Source organism: Salvelinus fontinalis, chromosome 14 (genome assembly GCF_029448725.1).
Source record: "Salvelinus fontinalis isolate EN_2023a chromosome 14, ASM2944872v1, whole genome shotgun sequence".
NCBI lineage: Eukaryota > Metazoa > Chordata > Actinopteri > Salmoniformes > Salmonidae > Salvelinus > Salvelinus fontinalis.
Window position 1 is genome coordinate 43,349,938 of NC_074678.1, and position 21,965 is coordinate 43,371,902.

At 42.8% G+C, this 21,965-nt stretch overlaps 2 protein-coding genes across 2 annotated transcripts in view; both read left to right on the plus strand.

The window, feature by feature from the left end:
* Window positions 1–439: 439 nt before the first annotated feature.
* Window positions 440–7,413, plus strand: tmem44 (transmembrane protein 44). The gene is made up of 10 exons (XM_055861909.1): window positions 440–1,233; window positions 1,327–1,456; window positions 1,572–1,659; window positions 1,964–2,127; window positions 2,234–2,320; window positions 2,506–2,673; window positions 2,796–2,936; window positions 3,161–3,265; window positions 3,379–3,525; window positions 5,477–7,413. The coding sequence occupies exons 1-10, from the start codon at window positions 1,052–1,054 to the stop codon at window positions 5,603–5,605; spliced, it is 1,341 nt and encodes a 446-aa protein (XP_055717884.1). The 5' UTR covers window positions 440–1,051; the 3' UTR covers window positions 5,606–7,413.
* Window positions 7,414–15,921: 8,508 nt separating this feature from the next.
* The window catches only part of LOC129810916 (polyamine-transporting ATPase 13A3-like), a 64,351-nt gene continuing 58,307 nt past the window's right edge, over window positions 15,922–21,965 (plus strand). Inside the window, exon 1 of the mRNA XM_055861910.1 lies at window positions 15,922–16,127. The gene's annotated coding sequence lies outside the window, so the exon portion shown is untranslated. The remainder of the gene's footprint in view (window positions 16,128–21,965) is intronic.

Sequence of the window (21,965 nt, forward strand, 5' to 3'; positions counted from 1 at the left end):
AATTTGTGTATGGCGTTTAATGAGTGTCTGTCGAAATTGGGCAACAAAAAGATTAATTGCTAATTTGCTACGTGAGGCTTATTTGATCGAATATACGTTTCATCATGGTTAGGTTGTTACAAAAGCACTGATAAGTTGGCGCACGTGGCATTTCGGCAACTTACACAGCAAACGACTACAGTATATCGGAGTTGTGCCTGCTGTCATAGAGCTAGATAGAGGACTCATCATGAGTATTGTCATTCAGGGTTTTCACCATTTTAATGTACTTAACTGGGTAGGCATTCCTATGAGTTGGGAGCATTCAGCAAATGAACAACAATTTACTTATTTAAAATGGAGATAGCATGGGCAGCGCCATTGAGGCTGTCACAGACTATAATAGCACAGATACAAAGATGAATCCTCTATTTATCTCTATGGCCTGTTCACACGGGTATCTGCCCTCTCATTGGCTAGAATGGTCCCACCTGATCTCACCTGCCTTCCATCTTTGAGGACGGGCATTTCCATTGTTTGAGCTGTCACTCGAATATCAATATAATAGACAATCTTTGCTATTGCTCACCTACATTTTTTTTCGCAAGAGAACTGCCCTTTATCTTTCAGTGTACAGCAGAAATGTGTCTGAATGTACCATTAGAAATGTGTTCCTTGGTTTGCAATTGATTTGCTTTGTTGCACATGACTGGTGTACGCAATTATGTCCAAAGCGAAGTACATTAAATGTGCCTTATAAATTCTTTAAAATGTGACTATCATATTAATATAAATTCAATTGACCGACTTTCTTATTACATCTACCTCAATTTTATTTTAGGAAAGGCATCAACATGCCCTGGCAAGATCTTGCGTTTAAATTCGTATATTGAACCAGTGGTCTCTATTGGGCAGCGCTTTTGTGAAGTAAATTTGCATGTGATCAGGGCACAATTGCGCACATCTTTTACATACCTGTGCTGGGCACCACCTGTCGCTCGCGCCACTGACGCAACTGGTCATATTTACCATTCCATAGATTTGTATTAGGTCAACGGCATAGTTAGAAGATATGGGAGTGGAAGCACAGAGTGTCACAAATGGACAAAGCAGATCAGAAAGCCTGTCGTTTGACTTTACGTCGTGGTGGCGCCACGACATTATATCGACCTGTTTTTCAAACAGACACAACGTTTGCATCTCGACCGGACTCGTCTGTTTGTCGGTGCTTCTTTTGATAATATCATGTTTTATGTGAGTATGTGGGTAATTACGCATTTAAACCTGGAGTAAAGGCTACTTATTATAGTTGTTTTACTTAACTTTTGTCCGAAATGCTTGTTCAAGGCTGGTATGTCTGAGATGCAGAGGCCGGGACAGGAATTCCGGCAAGGAGGCAGGCTGTGTCCTCTACTGTTTCTTTGGCAATTTGTGCAGCACCGTCGGGGCAGTTCTCTCCAATCAACTGTCTATTCAGGTGACAAAACGACATATTATTTCCAGACGCTGTATGGGTCTATACTGTATAAGATCATGATTACCTGTTACCGCCATCACTATATTCCATGTTTCTTCCATTGTGATTGTTTAAGGTCATAATGGGTGGTTTTATGGCAGCTGTAGAAGTTATTCATTTCATCTCCATCTTCCCGATATTTTTGTGTTGGAACACCAGAGCAGGTAAGCGAGAGGGTGGGTCCCTTTTACACATGTATCACTTTTGCCTTTTTTCCCAGAGCTGCTCACAATAGCCCTTTTGGCACAGCTTGTGCTTTGTATCCTGTCCCACAAGCCCTTATCAACACACTACACTTGCACAATGTGCATAGGCAAAACAGTAAAGAAATGTTTTATCTATAAAGCCGAGATACCAAACAAATGAGGCTGAAGAGGGCCTTGTGAAATATATATATTTTTATGTTTCAATGGGCAACGTTCAGTCAGCAGAACTGCAATCCTTAACCTTCGCCCCCTTTCCCCTCAGAGAAGAGGCTGAGGATGATGAAGAGGAGGAGGAGGCAGAACTTCATGGCCGTGTCTCTGCTGTTGGTGGTGGGTGGAGGGAGCTACCTAACCTCCAGGACCAGCCATGGGCTTGTAGACAGACCTCTCACTGGGAGAAGACTTCTTCTCACTGACCTCCTGCATGTAAGTGTGCAAATTCTCCTATGAAATCACTCTTCTATTACATCCCATAAATTCCAGAGTGACCTTTTCAATGGCTCACTGACTACTACGCTGTCTTCTTGGGCAGGACCGTATGGAGGTCCTGGGTTACATTCTTGGTCTGCTCTCTTTTGTGATTGCCTGGACCTCCAAGTTCCCTGACCTCTCCAGAGCAGTAAGTGACACCCCATCATAGTCCACGTCCTTTCATGTCTGAGTTGCCCATACTTTGCTGTAATGTCACAACAGTCCCTCAAAGCCAACTGTTATGTAGTAAAACACGGCGTTATACATAACATAATGCTCACTGCAATACTGCATAATGACCGTAGCACTTTAACCTCTACGTTGATCTTTTAGCACAGAGGGAAGAGTTCAAGGGCACACGTGTCCTCGGGGTTGCTGTGCTCTTTGGCCGGTGCCCTCTACACCTCGGCCATATTACTTTACGACACCCAGTATGAGTTTGTACTGAGAGCCATGCCGTGGCTCCTGGCGTCAACGTGCTGTGCAGCCCTGGATCTTGCTGTATCCTTCTCAAGCTTATGAATATGTGAATAGAATATCGGGTCATCTCCCTGAATTGACCGAGTTCTAATTTAATTGAACCCCAACGCCCCTTTTCAGTTTTGTCTTGACTTTGTGGTCAGATCGTGGTCCTGTCCTGGTGTAGGAAGGGTACCCCTGAGCAGCAGCCTGGAGGGGGTTCTCCAGATACAGAGAGTCTCCTGGGCGGCTCCTCTCCCCCCACTCAGCACAACCCCAGTTGGAAGACAAAACAAAAACACCCAGTAAGCCTATAGTCCTGTCTTCATATGCCCGGGTTGAGGAGCTGGACTCTGAATGTCTGATTAAATACTTACTTGTATTGGAATGAAAGACCAACTAAAGATCTTTAAGCTACAGAATAAAAGACCAAATGGCAGTTTGAGAACTCTCATATCCAGGCTTTGCTTCACACAGTATTTGATAATCCTCTTTTTAAATAAACACCACTCTTATTTCCTCATGTGAGTTGGACTTGGGTGGAGCTCCTCTCCAGGTTCTCTCCAGTAAGAATAATCTAAAGTTTGCTGACATGGGGCATTACATGGATGTCAACATTCAACCCGTGCGAAAGGTGAGGGTCAAGACTTCTTCAGAACGTCTGCCGTGGGCAAAGTGTTGTTTTTTTTTACTTGACATAGAACTCAGATTTGTACCTCCTTTACTTACTTCGATGTATGATTTCAGGTGTGTCTGAAGGAGGTGACTCTCTCTAGGGAGGAGGGGGTTTCAGAGAGCCATCCCCTCAGGAGGACAGTAAGGGTAGTGAGAGTGGACGAACCCTGCACCTCCGAAACGTTCTCAGACTCCTCATCCCTCAACTCGGATCTGGAGGTCAGATGAAGACAAATCTTTATCCTTTATCAACAACTTTACTATTATGTAAAATCATCTTCTACAGTGAGATATGGTCCGGGTCTTCTGAGTTAGTGAAGTGTAGTATGTGGTAGTCAACAGATGTGAACTGTAAAACCACTTTCTGCCACAAGGTGGTGATAGTGTTCAACCATCCTCCACACACTAGTTGCTTGGGATTTATCTACACGTCAAGGAAGCCGATCATTTTCTGTCAGAACACATTGCAGGCCTATTACCAAGTAATGAAGGTCAAATCAAGACCTTTACCTGCAAGCTCTTCTGAAGTGCTTTGCTTGCCAACTTACTATTTATTTAACTTTACTTTATTAAGCTCAGGTCTTCCCATGTGAACTTGCTATTCTGGTGCCGTGACAGTCCACTCATAACCAACCTGTCATCCTCATAATTAGGAAAAGTTTATAATGGTTAGGGTGAGCGTGCGATGTCTTTAATGCCTTGTGGGAAATTCATTTTCTATTGGCACCCTCACATCTTTCGAATAATGGTGCTCTCTGTGGTTTCGCAGAAAGCCAAGTCACAGAGGATGTCATTTAATCTGAAACAATTGCAAATGGTGTGAGGGAAAACAATTGGAACTTTATACTATTCACCAAACAGGAAAAAGATAATTATGTGAACCTCCCCTGGCTAAGTGCATTAAAGAGCAGTAGGGCCCAAACAAGGGTTCAGAACATTCTGTAGTTAACATGGCTGAATTGAGTCATTGTCATTTTGTCAGCAGTGGCATTCTATAGCTATGGGCTGTAGTTTGTACATTATGAGGTTTTTCATCCGTTTACTTAACATCTCAAATGTTATTTGCCTTTGGTTAGCATTAACTATGGTCTGATAAAGGTCAGACGTCCAGTTACTTAGTAATATATGATGGGGGTTCAGTTTGTCCGTTTAGTTCCGTCGACACGTATTGCATAATCTTCGATCACTAACACTCAGACAAATCATCCATAAGTGGGGATGGGCTAGCAGCCTGACACCTGGTACCTGTTTCCTTTAGGTCTGAAGGGCTGTCTGGATTCTTTGAATGTAATGCCCCTCTACCTTCATTTCTATTATATAGTACTAGACTGTCTAGGGCCATGCAGCTGTAAAGTTGTTTGGTCTTATTTGGAGAACAAACAGGTCAAGTATTTAAAGCATTTAATTTACTACTGAATGATCTAAAAATAATTAGTATAAACCATGATGCTGACAAAGGCTTTAGGTCATTTTTGCAACAAAGGCTTTAGGTCATTTTTGCATATCACTATTTGCTTTTGTATTGAATTCTCATGAGGAAATAATAAAGGCCTTTTGCAATTTGCCGGCTACATAAACTCACCACAGGGCTCTGTATAAGTGGTCTGTTTTCTTGTTACTCTGAAAACAACCCCAGCCACAAGAAAGCTGCTTGGAATTCCCATTAGTATTGTTATTTTTTTTGCTCATTTCTGCTGAGTGCTTGTTCAAGTTGAGGTGAGGCAGAGGGGTTGAATTGTTCAAGATTTGCATTGTGGCCCCATTATTCTGCTTTTAAAAATCAAGTGTTGAATAGCAGGGCCATTCTGCCTCGCAAGCAGGCACAAAATGGTTGCCTAGTCTATAGGGGATTTGTCACTCAGCTCTGCTATTTTGGGAGCTGTTTACGGCCTCCTGTGTGTTGGTTGCTGGTCAGGGGCTTGGCTCAATATTTTGGACACTGCTCTCCAAGGACTGAGGAGTTTTTTGGTTGAACATGTGACCACATTGAGTATCACAGTTTGCAGGTTGCAGTGAACATTTGTGTTTTTATTGCAGTGTAGAATATTTCCTTAGACCAAGAACACAATGTAATTTAAGAGGTAGACAAACAATGTGTCAACCATAATGAATATGCATAATGGGTAAACGGTATCTCTGCCCTGTAACAACACAACTGTCTTCTCTCCAGTGGGATTTTGAAGACGCAAATGCACAGTGGAACAAACTGCAAAAAGAGAAAGTGGATGGGTTTCCCCTGCAAGAATGGCCAAAGAACCCAAGCCCAAAACCCATCTGCAGCTGTGGTGGCATCATTTGACAGGCTGGGAAGCGGGTATAAAGCAGAGTGGGTGAAGGTGAAGTGGCGTGATAATTTCAAACACTGGTGAATGACCTGGTAACACTTCCTCATTACATCACATGGTCAGATCTGTGTTTGGATTGCGAATAAGAAAGATAATAAAAGTGCAAAAATTGATCTGCCATCAAACTTTCTGTTTTTGTCATGTCTTATACTCATTGGGTTTAATAAGTTATTGGTTTGTTGACATAACAATGTGGACATTGAGCCAGCTGGTTTTAGTTTCATGAAAGATTCAATTAATGGGTTCAATTACTAATGGATGCACTGTATGGCAGTGCATCTGATTCTCTTTGTAAGTTTGTCAACTACAGATGCTGTCATCGCTACTCAGATGCTCAGCTAGCCTCAGACAGCTTTCCTGTAATGGGTTTGCACCACTCATTAAACGGATGACACCTAGACTCCTCATCAGCTTGGCTTTTGCATGGACTGCACTAAATAACGGGACCCATTCGGGATGTGTCACCGTAGACCACCCTTAATAAAACAATATCGCTCCATGTCCGCCTCGGAAGGTCAAGGGTTCACTTCCTAGATTTTCCTAGTCAGGCCAGGTTATCAGGGCTGAACTGGAAAAGGCTCAGCAGACCTGATTGGGGCCAGATTAGAGGACAAGGGCTCCTCTGTCCTTCCCAGTAGCTCCCAATCCTCTGCCTGTCTGGCCTGTTTCTCTAACTAGCGGATAGTATGGTGCCAGAGTTGTTTTAACTGATGTGCATTCAAGCGACTTCCCTGGGTTCTAATAAAAGGACAATAAATATATTCAAGCAAAACTGTGAAGCACATTCTTCACCACATTACATATCCTTTGACATGTCTGCTGAAGACATTGGTCTGTGACAAGAATGACTGGTATCCAAGAAATTGATTAATATATAAACAGAAATATAAATGCAACAATTTCAATTTTACTGAGTTAGTTCATAAGGAAATCAGGCAATTGAAATAAATTCATTCACATGACTGGGCAGGGGTGCAGCCATTGGTGGGCCTGGAAGGGCATAGGCCCACACACTGGGGAGCCAGGCCCAGGCCCAGCCAATCAGAATTAGTTTTACCCCACAAAAGAGCTTTTACAGACAGGAATACTCCTCCAGTTTCATCAGCAGTCTGGGTGGCTGGTCTCAGACAATCCTGCAGGTAAAGAAGCCAGATGTGGAGGTCCTGGGTTGGCGTGGTTACATATGGTTTGCGGTTGTGAGGCCGGTTGGACGTACTGCCAAATTCTCCAAAATGACATGGAGGCGGCCTATGGTAGAGAAATCAACATTACATTTTCTGGCAACAGTTCTGGTGGACATTCCTGCAGTCAGCATGCCAATTGCACATTCCCTCAACTTGAGACATCTGTGGCATTATATTATGTGACACAACTGCACATTTTTGTGGCCTTTTATTGTCCCCAGCACAAAGTGCACCTATGTAATTGTCATGCTGTTTTAATCATCTTCTTGATATGCCACACCTGTCGGGTGGATAGATTATCAAGGCAAACCAAATTTGAGAGAAATACACTTTTTTTGTATCTTCTATTTCAGCTCTTGAAACATGGGACCAACACTTTACATGTTGAGTTTATATTTGTTCAGTATAAATGGTAGGCCAAATAAATGCTTCAGAGTTCAAGTAACAGACATCTCAACATCAACTTTTCAGAGGAGACTGCGTGAATCAGGCCTTCATGGTTGAATTGCTGCAGAGAAACCACTACTAAAGGGCACCAATAAGAAGAAGAGACTTGCTTGGTCCAAGAAACACGAGCATTAGACCGGTGGAAATCTGTCCTTTGGTCTGAAGGGTCCAAATTTTAGATTTTTGGTTCCAACCACTGTGTCTTTGTGAGACGCAGAGTAAATGAACGGATGATCTCTGCATGTGTGGTTTCCACCGTGAGGCATGGAGGAGGTGTGATGGTGTGGGGGTACTTGCTGGTGACACTCAGTGATTTATTTAGAATTCAAGGCACACTTAACCAGCATGGCTACCACAGCATTCTGCAGTGACACGCCATCTCATCTGGTTTGTGCTTAGCGGGACTACATTTGTTTTTCAACAGAACAATGACCCAACACACCTCCAGGATGTGTAAGGGCTATTTGACCCAGAAGGAGAGTGATGGAGTGCTGCATAAGATGACCTGGCCTCCGCAATCACCCGACATCAACTCAATTGAGATGGTTTGGGATGCAGCCAACAAGTGCTAAGCATATGTGGGAACCCCTTCAAGACTGTTGGACAATCATTCCAGGTGAAGCTGGTTGAGAGAATGCCAAGTGCAAAGCTTGGCTACTTTGAAAAATCAAAAATATTTTTTGATTTGTTTAACACATTCTTGGTTACTACATGATTCCATATGTGTTATTTCATAGTTTGTCTTAACTATTATACTACAATGTAGAAAATAGTAAAAATAAAGAAAAACTCTTGAATGAGTAGGTAGGTGTGTCCAAACTTTTGACTGGTACTGTATTTACAAAAGTATGTGGACACGCCTTCAAATGAGTGGATTCGGTTATTTCAGCCACACCCGTTGCTGACAGGTGTATAAAATCGAGTACAAAGCCATGCAATCTCCATAGACAAACGTTGGCAGTAGAATGGCCTTACTGAAGAGCTCAGTGACTTTCAACGTGGCACCATCATAGGATGCCACCTTTCCAGCAAGTCAGTTCGTCAAATTTCTGCCTTGCTAGAGCTGCCCCGGTCAACTGCAAGTGCTGTTATTGTGAAGTGGAAATGTCGAGGAGCAACAACGGCTCAGCCACAAAGTGGTAGGCCACACAAGCTCACAGAACGAGACTGCTGAAACACGTAGTACGTAAAAATTGTCTGTCCTCAGTTGCAACACTCACTACCAAGTTCCAAACTGCCTCTGAAAGCAATGTCAGCACAAGACCTATTCATCGGGAGCTTAATGAAATGGGTTTCCATGACCGAGTAGCCTAAGATCACCATGCCAATGCCAAGCGTCGGCTGGAGTATTGTAAAGCTAACACACACACATCTAAGTAAAGGAATGGAATTTAGTAAGAATATGGATGAGCAATGTCAAAGCGGCATAGGCTAAGATACAATATATAGTATAGAATACAGAATATACAGTCGTGGCCCAAAGTTTTGAGAATGACACAAATATTAATTTTCACAAAGTCTGCTGCCTCAGTGTCTTTAGATATTTTTGTCAGATGTTACTATGGAATACTGAAGTATAATTACAAGCATTTCATAAGTGTCAAAGGCTTTTATTGACAATTACATGAAGTTGATGCAGTCAATATTTGCAGTGTTGACCCTTCTTTTTCAAGACCTCTGCAATCTGCCCTAGCATGCTGTCAATTAACTTCTGGGCCACATCCTGACTGATGGCAGCCCATTCTTGCATAATCAACGCTTGGAGTTTGTGGGTTTTTGTTTGTCCACCCGCCTCTTGAGGATTCTCAATGGGATTAAGGTCTGGGGAGTTTCCTGGCCATGGACCCAAAATATCGATGTTTTGTTCCCCGAGCCACTTAGTTATCACTTTTGCCTTATGGCAAGGTGCTCCATCATGCTGGAAAAGGCATTGTTCGTCACCAAACTGTTCCTGGATGGTTGGGAGAAGTTGCTCTCGGAGGATGTGTTGGTACCATTCTTTATTCATGGCTGTGTTCTTAGGCAAAATTGTGAGTGAGCCCACTCCCTTGGCAGAGAAGCAACCCCACACATGAATGGTCTCAGGATGCTTTACTGTTGACATGACACAGGACTGATGGTAGCGCTCACATTGTCTTCTACGGGCAAGCTTTTTTCCGGATGCCCCAAACAATCGGAAAGGGGATTCATCAGAGAAAATGACTTTACCCCAGTCCTCAGCAGTCCAATCCCTGTACCTTTTGCAGAATATCAGTCTGTCCCTGATGTTTTTCCTGGAGAGAAGTGGCTTCTTTGCTGCCCTTCTTGACACCAGGTGATCCTCCAAAAGTCTTCGCCTCACTGTGCGTGCAGATGCACTCACACCTGCCTGCTGCCATTCCTGAGCAAGCTCTGTACTGGCGGTGCCCCGATCCCGCAGCTGAATCAACTTTAGGAGACTGTCCTGGTGCTTGCTGGACTTTCTTGGGCGCCCTGAAGCCTTCTTCACAACAATTGAACCACTCTCCTTGAAGTTCTTGATGATCCAATAAATGGTTGATTTAGGTTCAATCTTACTGGCAGCAATATCCTTACCTGTGTAGCCCTTTTTGTGCCAAGCAATGATGACGGCACGTGTTAACTTGCAGGTAACCATGTTTGACAGAGGAAGAACAATGATTCCAAGCACCACCCTCCTTTTGAAGCTTCCAGTCTGTTATTCGAACTCAATCAGCATGACAGAGTGATCTCCAGCCTTGTCCTCATCAACACTCACACCTGTGTTAACGAGAGAATCACTGACATGACGTCAGCTGGTCCTTTTGTGGCAGGGCTGAAATGCAGTGGAAATGTTTTTTGGGGATTCAGTTCATTTGCATGGCAAAGAGGGACTTTGCAATTCATCTGATCACTCTTCATAACGTTCTGGTGTATATGCAAATTGCCACAATACAAACTGAGGCAGCAGACTTTGTGAAAATGTATATTTGTGTCATTATCAAAACTTTTGGCCACGACTGTACATATGAGATGAGTAATGCAAGATATGTAAACATTGTTAAAGTGACATAATTACAGTGGCTAGTGTTCCATTTAAAGTGGCCAATGATTTCAAGTCTGTATATAGGCAGCAGCCTCTCTGTGCTAGTGATGGCTGTTTAACAGTCTGATGGCCTTGAGACAGAAGCTGTTTTTCAGTCTCTCGGTCCCAGCTTTGATGCACCTGTACTGACCTTGCCTTCTGGATGATAGCGGGTAGAAAAGGCAGTGGCCTTCCTGTGACATCGGGTGCTGTAGGTGTCCAGGAGGGCAGGTAGTTTGTCTCCGATGATGCGTTGTGCAGACCGCACCACCCTCTGGAGAGCCCTGCGGTTGTGGGCGGTGCAGTTGCCGTACCAGGCGGTGATACACCCCGACAGGATGCTCTCAATTGTGCATCTGTAAATGTTTGTGAGTGTTTTAGGTGACAAGACAAATTTCTTCAGCCTCCTGAGGTTGAAGAGATGCTGTTGTGCCTTCTTCACCACACTGTCTGTGGGTGGAACATTTCAGTTTGTCACTGATATGTACGCCGAGGAACTTAAAACTTTCCACCTTCTCCAATGCTGTCCCATCGATGTGGATGGGGGGTGCTCCCTCTGCTGTTTCCTGAAGTCCACAATCATGTCCTTTGTTTGTTGACATTAAGTGAGAGGTTATTTTCCTGACACCACACTCCGAGAGCCCTCACCTCCTCCCTGTAGGCTGTCTCGTCGTTGTTTGTAATCAAGCCTACTACTGTTGTGTCGTCTGCAAACTTCATGATTGAGTTGGAGGAGTGCATGGCCACGCAGTCATGGTTGAACAGGGAGTACAGGAGGGGGCTGAGCACACACCCTTGTGGGGCCCCAGTGTTGAGGATCAGCGAAGTGGAATGTTGTTTCCTACCTTCACCACCTGGGGGTGGCCCGTCAAAGTCCAGGACCCAATTTCACAGGGCAGGTTTTAGACCCAGGGCCTTAAACTTAATGATGAGCTTGGAGGGTACTATGGTGTTGAATGCTGAGCTATAGTCAATTAACAGCATTATTACATAGGTATTCCTCGTCTAGATGGGATAGGGCAGTGTGATGGCGTCATTGCATCATCTGTGGACCTATTGGGGCGGTAAGCAAATTGAAGTGGGTCTAGGGTGAAAGGTAAGGTGGAAGTGATATGCTCCTTGACTAGTCTCTCAAAGCACTTCATGATGACAGAAGTGAGTGCTACGGGGCGATAGTCATTTAGTTCAGTTACCTTTGCATTCTTGGGTACAAAAACAATGGTGGCGATCTTGAAGCATGTGGGGACAGCAGACTGGGAAAGGGAGAGATTGAATATATCAGTAAACACACCAGCCAGCTGGTCTGCGCATGCTTTGAGGAAGCGGCTAGTGATGCCGCCTGGGCCGGCAGCCTTGCGAGGGTTAACACGTTTAAATGTTTTACTCACGTCGGCCACAGAGAAGGAGAGCCCACAGTCCTTGGTAGCTGGCCGCGTCAGTGGCACTGTGTTATCCTAAAAGTGGGCAAAGAATGTGTTTAGCTTGTCTGGCAGCAAGACGTCAGTGTCCGCGACATAGCTGGTTTTCCTTTTGTAGTCCGTGATTGTCTGTAAACCCTGCCACATACGTCTTGTGTCTGAGCTGTTGAATTGCAACTCCACTTTGTCTCGATATTGACATTTTGCCTGTTTGATTGCCTTGCGGAGGGAATGACTACACTGTTTATATTCTGCCATATTCCCCGTCACCTTGCCATGGTTAAATGCGGTGGTTTGTGCTTTCAGTTTTGCGCAAATGCTGCCATCTATCCACAGTTTCTAGTTAGGGTAGGTTTTAATAGTCACAGTGGGTACAACATATCCTATACACTTCTTGATAAACTCAGTGACTGTTTGCACACCTCCATATTATTCTTAGTGGCTAGCCGGAACATATCCTAGTCCGCGTGATCAAAACAATCTTGAAGCGTAGATTCTGATTGGTCAGACCAGCGTTGAATAGTCCTTAGCATGAGTGCTTCCTGTTTGCATTTCTGCCTATAGGAAAGGAGGAGCAAAATGGAGTCGTGGTCAGATTTGCCGAAACACCAACTGCGAGCCAGGCCTAATCGCCCAACATCAGTGCCCGACCTCACTAATGCTCGTGGCTGAATGGAAGCAAGTCCCCTCAGCAATGTTCCGACATATAGTGGAAAGCCTTCCCAGAAGAGTGGAGGCTGTTATAGCAGCAAAGTGTGGACCAACTCCATATTAATGCTCATGATTTTGGAGTGAGATGTTCGATGAACAGGTGTCCACACACTTTTGGTCATGTAGTGTATCAACATGAATTATCCTTAAGACATTGGCATTTCCTTTCATATTGCACATCTATAAAGACGTATTACCATATTTGTCTCAAACTCATTTAACATGCTGAAAACAAAGAGATGGTGTCAGGCATGCAGAAACCAGCACAGCACACATGCATATTGTAAATGCAGGTCCTGAAACCTGAAACCAAGTCACTGCCAGTGCCTTGTATTCATTCTGATGTCGTCTGAGTGCTGAGCTGGCGTTCCCCAGCCTTTGGGTTGTAAGGGGACAGGGCCTGAGATTTATTATTTTCCCTTCTGAGACTGGGGCAAATGACAACAAACTGTCTTGTCCATATAAATATGTGGAATTCTGTTTGCACAACTGACTGGGAGCAAGGATTAAAACATCTGAAGCAGCAGTCCTGAATGGGCTTTCTTGTTTTTCTTTAGGATTGGTGAGTACGTCATAGAAGCCCACGCTTTGAGGGAAGATAGATATGGGAGGTATTCAAGCCGGTCTAAGCTATTAGAGCTTTTGCTCATCATAGACTATGCATATGCTACAGGGCCTTCAGAAAGCATTCAAACCCCTTGACTTTTTCCACATTTTGCTGTGTTACAGCCTGAATTTAAAATAGATTAAATTGAGATTTTGTGTTACTGGCCTACACACAATATCCCATAATGTCAAAGTGGAATTATGTGTTATTATTTATTTATTTTTTACAAATAATAAAAAAAGAAAGACTGAAATGTCTTGAATCAAGTATTTAACCCCTTTGTTATGGCAAGCCTAAATAATTTCAGTATTTTTGGTGGGACTTAAGTCACATAAGTTGTATGGACTCTGTGTGTAATAATTCAAAGCACTAAAGTAATACTGCAAAGCAATTCACTTTTTGTCCTGAACACAAAGTGTTATGTTTGAGGAAAATCCAATACAACACACTACTGAGTACCACTCTCCATATTTTCAAGCATAGTGGTGGCTGCATCATGTTATGGGTATGATTGTAATGGTCCACCAGACACTGGGAGATTACCCTTTCAGCTGGACAATAACCTAAAACACAAGGCCAAATCTACACTTGTGTTGCTATCCAAGAAGACAGTGAATGTTCCCGAGTGGCCTCGTTACAGTTTCGACTTAAATCTACTTGAAAATCTATGGCAAGACCTGAAAATGGTTGTTTAGCAATGATCAACAACCATTTGACAGAACTTGAATAATTTAGAAGATAATAAAATGGTGTTGCACTATCAACATGTGGAAAGCTATTTTATACAATGGGTGGGTCTAATCCTGAATGCTGATTGGTTAAAAGCGCATTCCAGCCAGTGTCTATTCTTCAAGTTACCACTGGCTAAGTTTATGACGTAAAAATGCCTATTTACTCTGTTTCATCTGACTGCGCAATCCACTGTTTCATCAGCCCAGCCAAGCAATTAATAAACTTGATTTGTATAAACCTTGCTGTCTGTCTCCAACATTTGCACCATTGTTTCAATATTCAAATTCGATCTCCAGCTGTCCCATTGTAATGAACGTGTCGGGAGTCGGGACGAAACAGACAGACAGGCAGCGTTTCTCAATCAGTCGAAATCATGAATCAGCTGGCATAATTTTTATGGATATTTCAAAGAAATGTAAATTGAAAAAAGGTGCAATGAAACGAAGTGCAGCTAGTTGCAGTCTTTCCAGCTTCAGTTTGAAGTGATTGTGTTAGCTGTGTTGTTGGCTAGCTCCTCTGAACAACAGTGTCCTGAGGAGTGAGAAATGTTCTATGCCAGGTGAAATTGTGCTTCCTTTGCTCATTGTTATGGATGTATCCAAATAAATGTCACTAGAAAACAACTTAAACAAATGCACTGGGGAGAATGTCTCCCCCACATTCTGAAATTGCATTTTTGTCACCCCCAGTTTTATAATTGGAATGGGATACAGAACGAGGTAACAATGTGCTTTAGGACAATGCAGATGCCTCCAAGCGGTCGGATAGGCTGTTTGGAGTGTTTATACGACTGGATTTAAAAATATATATATATATTTAGGTCCCCCCCACTTCTAAAACCAAAGTTGCGCCTTTGAGCAACCGAACCGATAGAACGAACGACCAGCCGGCTTGGGCAGCAACCCTAGATTTGTGTCGGGACTATTTATTGTGGAAGGATTAAATAGTATGAATAAATTCAGCAAAATAAAGTTTTTAATGAAAATATGTCAATCATTATTTGAATATGTTGGTAACCTGTTGTATAAAAGTGATAATGCCGTCGAAGCCGGTGTTTGGAGGATATATTGGCACAGTTTGCCGACCCTCGACTTAGTCTCGGACCTAACAACCCCCATTCCAATATATCCTCCAAACACCAGCTTTGAGGGCATTATCACTTAGAGACTTTTCCAGAAAGAATCATAGCTGTAATCTAATCGTTGCCAAAAGTGCTTCTACAAAGTATTGACTCAGGTGTGAATACTTATGTAAATGAGATATTTCTGTATTTCTTTTTCAATACATTTGCTTTAATTTCTAAAAACTTTAATTTTTGTCATTATGGGGTATTGTGTGTAAATGGGTGAGAAAAAATATCAATTTAATCCGTTTTGAATTCAGGTTGTAATACAACATGTGGAATAAGTCAAGGGCTATGAATACTTTCTGAAGGCACTCAAATTCTTGGATGCATTCAGATTCAGTTTTCAAATTCGGTTCTCTAAATTCAGATTCAAAACCAGAGAGATCCTGGTACTTTGCCAGCCAGGAATGGTAGAGAACAGATAGAATAACACGCTCTCTGTGGTAAACATAAGCTTCTGGCCATTTCTGAAGCCAATGTGGCATGTTTAAATGTATTTTCTTCATATAAATGTGTCTAGCGTTTTAACCGTTTTGGCTATAAGCTATTATGACCCCATCCCTAAAAGCATAGTCTCTTGAACATGGACGTGCCTTCTGTCCCCTCTATGATGAGAACAGGCCGCACACATTTTGAGTTTAGAGTGTGTGTCATATCTATAAATGTAACCACTTTTGAGGTAAAATATTTTTTTACAACCATCCATTTCATAAATGGGAGATATTAGAGATGTGAAAAAACATGGTTGTGTATCTCAATAACTAAAGCCCTTTTTGAGGATTGGCCACGTGTCTATTCATGCTGTGGCTATGCATGCAGAGTACAAGCATGAATGAAATGTAACGCAGAATTGTAATGTTTAAAGACAACAAATGTGACCCAACGAGGTGAATGAATAGAATATATCATAAGGAAAGAATGTGTGCCATTTCACCTTGCGTAGGTTTTCTCGTGATCTCATATCCTGTGACAAACATCCTCTTGGTAAGTGAGCCAGTTTCAGGCAGTTCATTCGACGACTCATTCGCTCGCTCTTCCACTGAGCTGTCAAACACTTTAGATATTAAAATATAGATGGCCAGCTAGCTAAGGAACTATATGACTCTTCAACAACGTTTTCCCATTTAACAATAGCTGTTCTCGTCTTACTATGACTCTCAGGTGATCTTCAGAGAGTCCAGGTGGTTCTGGTAAGTGTCTTTATTAATTTCATTTGAGCCCTCCACATCAACCCATGTACTGTTGGAGCGTGCTATATAGGCTAGCTAGCTGTCTATAAGAAAGCAACCTAGCTACAGTGCCAGTCATCCTCAGCCAGGAGTGTAGATAGACCTGGTCGGATTGCGTTCCCATGTGTATAATCAAATGGGGAAGCCTCATGTCGGTTGTTTGCCGTCTCTCCTGACCCAAGTAAGTAGTTTCACATTGACAGCTGAAAGAGTAGAGCTAGCGAGATACACTCATGATATTATCTGAAGAAAACATAAGCTAATTTAGCTAAGCTTTGCTAGCTGGTATTGTATGCCGTTTATGACAGAGTTGGCTGGCTAAGATGACAAAACAACACGACTATTTGCTTTTGCTACTAACTAACGTTAGGTAACTAGCTAGTGTATCATCGCTGTCTGGCTCTGTATCTAATTAGTGGCTACTGCACTGCTCTCAGGCGGGCAGGTCTGCCGGTTTTGACTAGCAGAAGTGACTTTTCGTACAAGGTTAGGAGAATTTACGCAGCAGGTTAGGAGTATTAACGTAGCAGGTTAGAGGAATTCGTTTTAAGGTTTTAAAGCTGGAATCCTTAGTTACTACATCCATCTTTGGACGTATAAATTAAAGATATACCCATTGATTCTTGAATATAACAAAAAAAATGCCTTATTAACTTCAACTGTTGTACCCCATCAGAAACCAAAATATAAGCTTGTTTTACTCCAATGTTTGTAAACAAACACTGTATAGCCTCAAAACATGGTTAAAACTATAATTGTTATATCATGGATAGTCAGTCCTTGCATCCATAGCTCTCTATGGATTTGAGTGGTTACATTTCTCCAGGCCCATCACTCAGGCTATACAGTAAAAAGCTAGTTAGGGACTGTCAATAAATTTCACAATGTTAATTAGGCAATATTTTCATGTTGCACACCTTTTAGTTCTCATTAAATGCTTTCAATATTTGTATATACATTTCTACAATGTATAGTATGTTTGAAGTTTTTAAGTCATTGAAATTTGGAGCTATTGGAATGTAACATATTGTCCCATGTACATTGTGTAACTTACAAATTTACCCTAACTAGCCCCATAGGGATATCCAAAGTCAACCCAAATTATGCTTGGGTTGTGTGCTTCTGGACTCTGAATTGATGATCACTTGGGTGCTGCCAGCTGTGAGCATGTGTGAAACAAGACCAACCTTCATTGACGTTGTGATGCAGTCACAACCACAAGTCTCACAACGCTGTTTTAGACGTGACTGACATCATGACCCAAATTATCCTATTTACAGGTCGTAGTACATTTTGACAATAAATGTTTAACTCAAATCGATGCCACATAGTCTGTTTCCTAAATGAGAAGTAGATTTTTTTAGTGGCAGTTGTTCATTCAGGAAATTAGGGCTTTGCCCAAATCAAAGAAATTAAGTAAACCTTAGGATACAAGTGATCAGCCTGATCAAATCACATTTTATTTGTCACATGCTTCGTAAACAACAGGTGCAGACTAACAGTGAAATGCTTACTTACAGGCCCTTCCCAACAATGCTGAGAAAATATAAAAATATTAACACAAGGAATAAATACACAACGAGTAATGATAACTTGACTATATGCACAAGGTACCAGTACCGAGTCGATGTGCAGGGGTACGAGGTAATTGAGGTTGAGAGGTATGTGTGTATATGTATTTATATTAGTGGTGCGCAGGTCAGCTGTTTGTTCACCCGCCCGCAATTGCTAATAACCCATTCGCAACCGCCCAACTATATGTGGAAATCTGAGGTTTGCACCCAACCATAACTCGCTAATATAGAAACTGCGCTGGAGGCTACAGTCAGACTGCGGAAGTATTTTGTTGACGGGGTGCATGATTATGTTTTGCATGATTTAGATACGTTTCTGCTTATAATTTCTGACATATTGGTACTTTTTTTTTTTTGTAAGTCATCTCTGTAATTAGATGCATGCAGCTTCTCTTCTGTCATTATATGTTGCCCTAGAAGACTAAATAAACCCTTGCTCACCAGAACGTCATAAATCGTTTCAATCTAGTTGACATCGGGAAAGTTTTCTGTCATCCCTGCTTTTTTTTGGAGCAAAGTCGTTTAGGAACTGGGGAGAAAATGTAATAACAAAAGAGAACTGGGAAGTTTACAAATGACATTTGCATTCTCTCAAGATGCTGAAAGGAAGAATATTTCTTCACACCTGTTCTCAAGTTAACATTTTGCCTACATTTGGCGTATAAGTTTACAACTAGAAATTATTAATCCTGCAGGAGTTAATATTAAAGCTATATGAGGTTAAAGGTCTACAGTCAGTCAAGATTTCAGTTTCCATTTAATCCATCTGAACAGTAGGCTACAGTTTCCATAATGTGCCATCGGACTATTGGAAGTCCCTAGCTGTGTTCAATTACCCATACTACATACTTAATGAGTATATACTACATACTATTAGTTCATTTGTAAACCAACGGTATCCTTTCAGTTGAGCGTACTAGAGCTTTGCCTGTCTACAGGAAGTTGATGCTGTTGCTATGCAACCTTTTGCTAGCTTTTTTTAGCATAAAATACTAGCTAAACATCATACGACTTGAGGTGTGTTCGTAAATTCAATCTGGAGTGCCAGAGTGCGCTCTGAGTGTTCGTAAAGTCAGTGTTCTCAGATTGTCAGTTTGTAAATTCAGAGCATTTCGCTCTCGGAGCGTTCAGAGCGCACACTGAACGCTCTGGCCGAGGAGTAGGGTTGATCTGAGAGTTCTGACCTCACAACGGCAGTCAAGCACCCAAACTAACGTTGGCTAGTTACTTCCAGACATAAATGAGAGGACATCTCACTCTGGCCATTTTACTCGCCCTAGCAGAGCTGGTTAGGCTGTTTTCATTTTATCCAGAGCGTTGGTTACTGTAACTGTGCTGTGCTGCTGGCAACAATTTAATTACGCTTTTTTTAATGAAGTTTACTGACACCAGTTATATTCCACGGGTGTTGAGTGTTCGTAAATTCATCAGTGATTCTGCGTTCTGTCACACTCAGACGAAAGTGCTCTGAAATCGGAGTAGATAACCAGAGTGAATTAATAATGTCCATTGAGAAACGCAATGTCTATACCACTTAGCTAAGAATAATGAATAATCAAGTCAATAAACGTTGGGTAGTTAGTTAGATGGCATTAGAGGTCGACCGATTAATCGGAATGGCTGATTAATTAGGACAGATTTGTACCTTGTCAGCTCGGGTGATTCAATCTTGCAACCTTACAGTTAACTAGTCCAACGCTCTAACCACCTGATTACATTGCACTCCACGAGGAGCCTGCCTGTTACGCGAATGCAGTAGAAGCCAAGGTAAGTTGCTAGCTAGCATTGAACTTAGCTTATAAAAAATAATCAATCAATCATAATCACTAGTTAACTACACATGGTTGATGATATTACTAGTTTGTCTAGCGTGTCCTGCGTTGCATATAATCGATGCGATGCGTATCGTTGCTCCAATGTGTACCTAACCATAAACATCAATGCCTTTCTTAAAATCAATACACAGAAGTATATTTTTTTAAACCTGCATATTTAGCGAAAATAAATCCAGGTTAGCAGGCAATATTAACCAGGTGAAATTGTGTCACTTCTCTTGCATTTTTTGCACGCAGAGTCAGTGTATATGCAAAAGTTTGGGCCGCCTAATTTGCCAGAATTTTACGTAATTATGACATAACATTGAAGGTTGTGCAATGTAACAGGAATATTTAGACTTATGGATGCCACCCATACTATGACCAATAAGCATACTACATGCTCAATTTGTTACAATTTGTGCACTTAGTATGAATATTCAAACACAGGATGAGTAGGTTAACCACCAGTTCCCTCCATATTACTGGCCAACGTGTAATCATTGGAAAACAAACTGAACGATTGACCTTCCTACCAAACGGGACATAAACTGTAATATCTTATGTTTCAACGAGATGTGGCTGAATGACGACACGGATAATATAGAGCTGGCTGGCTTCTCTGTGCATTGGCAGGACAGAGCAGCTACATCTGGTAAGACGAGGGCCAGGAGTGTGTCTATTTGTCAGTAACTGTTGATGCGAGATCTATAATATTAAAGTAGTCTTGAGGTATTGCTCGCCTGAGGTAGAATACCTCATGATAAGCTGCCGACCACACTATTTCCCCAGAGAGTTCTCATCTATTATTCGTAGCCGTATATTTACCACCACAAACCGATGCTGGCACTAAGACCGCACTCAACGAGCGGTGTAAGGCTATAAGCAAACACGAAAATGCTCATCCCGAAGCGGCGCTCCCAGTGGCCCGGGGACTTTAATGCAGGCAAACTTAAATCCGTTTTACCTCATTTCTACCAGCAAGTCACATGTGCAACCAGAGGGAAAAAACTCTAGACCACCTTTACTCACCAAACAGAGATGCATACAAAGCTCTTCCTCGCCCTCCATTTGGCAAATCTGACCATAATTCTAACATCCTGATTCCTGCTTACAAGGGAGAACTCAAGCAGAAAGTACCAGGGACTCGCTCAATACGGAAGTGGTCAGATGACGTGGATGCTACTCTACAGGACTGTAGCGTAGCACAGACTGGAATATTTTTCTGGATTCATCCAATGGCATTGAGGAGTATACCACCCCAGTCACCGGCTTCATCAATAAGTGCATCGATGACGTCGTCCTCACAGTGACCATACATACATTTCCCAACCAGAAGCCATGGATTACAGGCAACATCTGCACTGAGCTAAAAGTTAGAGCTGCCGCTTTCAATGAGTGGGACACTAATCCGGCCACTTACAAGAAATCCCGCTATGCCCTCAGACGAACCATCAAAAAGGCAAAGCGTCAATACAGGACTAAGATTGAATCCTACTACACCGGCTCTGACACTCGTTGGATGTGGCAGGGCTTGAAAAATATTACGGACTACAAAGGGAAACCCAGCCGCGAACTGCCCAGTGACTCAAGCCTACCAGACGAGCTAAATGCCTTTTATGCTTGCTTCGAGGCAGGCAACACTGAAGCATGCATGAGAACACCAGCCGATCCGGACGACTGTGTGATCACGCTCTCCGTAGCCGATGTGAGCAAGACCTTTAAACAAGCTCATCACGAAGCTCAGGACCCTGGGACTAAACACCTCCCTCTGCAACTGGATCCTGGACTTCCTGACGGGCTGCCCCCAGGTGGTAAATGTAGGCAACAACTCATCTGCCACGCTGATCCTCAACACAGGGGCCCCTCGGGTGCGTGCTTAGTCCCCTCCTGTACACTCTGTTCACCCACAACTGCGTGGCCAAGCATGACTCCAACACCACTAAGTTTGCTAACGAGAACAGTGGTAGGCCTGATCACCGACAACGATGAGACAGCCTATAGGGATGAGGTCATAGACCTGGCAGTGTGGTGCCAGGACAACCTCTCCCTCAATGTGAGCAAGACAAAGAAGCCGGTCGTGGACTACAGGAAAAGGTGGGCCTAACAGGCCCCCATTAACATCGACGGGGCTGAAGTGGCGTGGGTCGAGAGTTTCAAGTTCCTTTGTGTCCATATCACCAGCGAACTGTCATGATCCAAACACACAAGACAGTTGTGTAGAGGGCACGACAGCACCTTTCCCCCTCAGGAGACTGAAAAGATTTGCACTCTGTCCACAGATCCTCAAAGTTCTAGAGCTGCACCATTGAGAGCATCCTGACCGGTTGCATCATCGCCTGGTATGGCAACTGCTCGGCATCTGACCATAAGGCGCTAAAGAGGGTAGTGCGTATAGCCCAGTACATCAC

Excerpts from the sequence above, each read along its gene's own strand:
- tmem44 (XM_055861909.1), top strand. The coding sequence starts at position 1,052 with ATGGGAGTGGAAGCACAGAGTGTCACAAATGGACAAAGCAGATCAGAA. Across the intron at positions 2,321-2,505 it reads TCCCTGACCTCTCCAGAGCA|CACAGAGGGAAGAGTTCAAG; the intron begins GTAAGTGACACC and ends TTGATCTTTTAG. Across the intron at positions 3,266-3,378 it reads ACATTCAACCCGTGCGAAAG|GTGTGTCTGAAGGAGGTGAC; the intron begins GTGAGGGTCAAG and ends GTATGATTTCAG.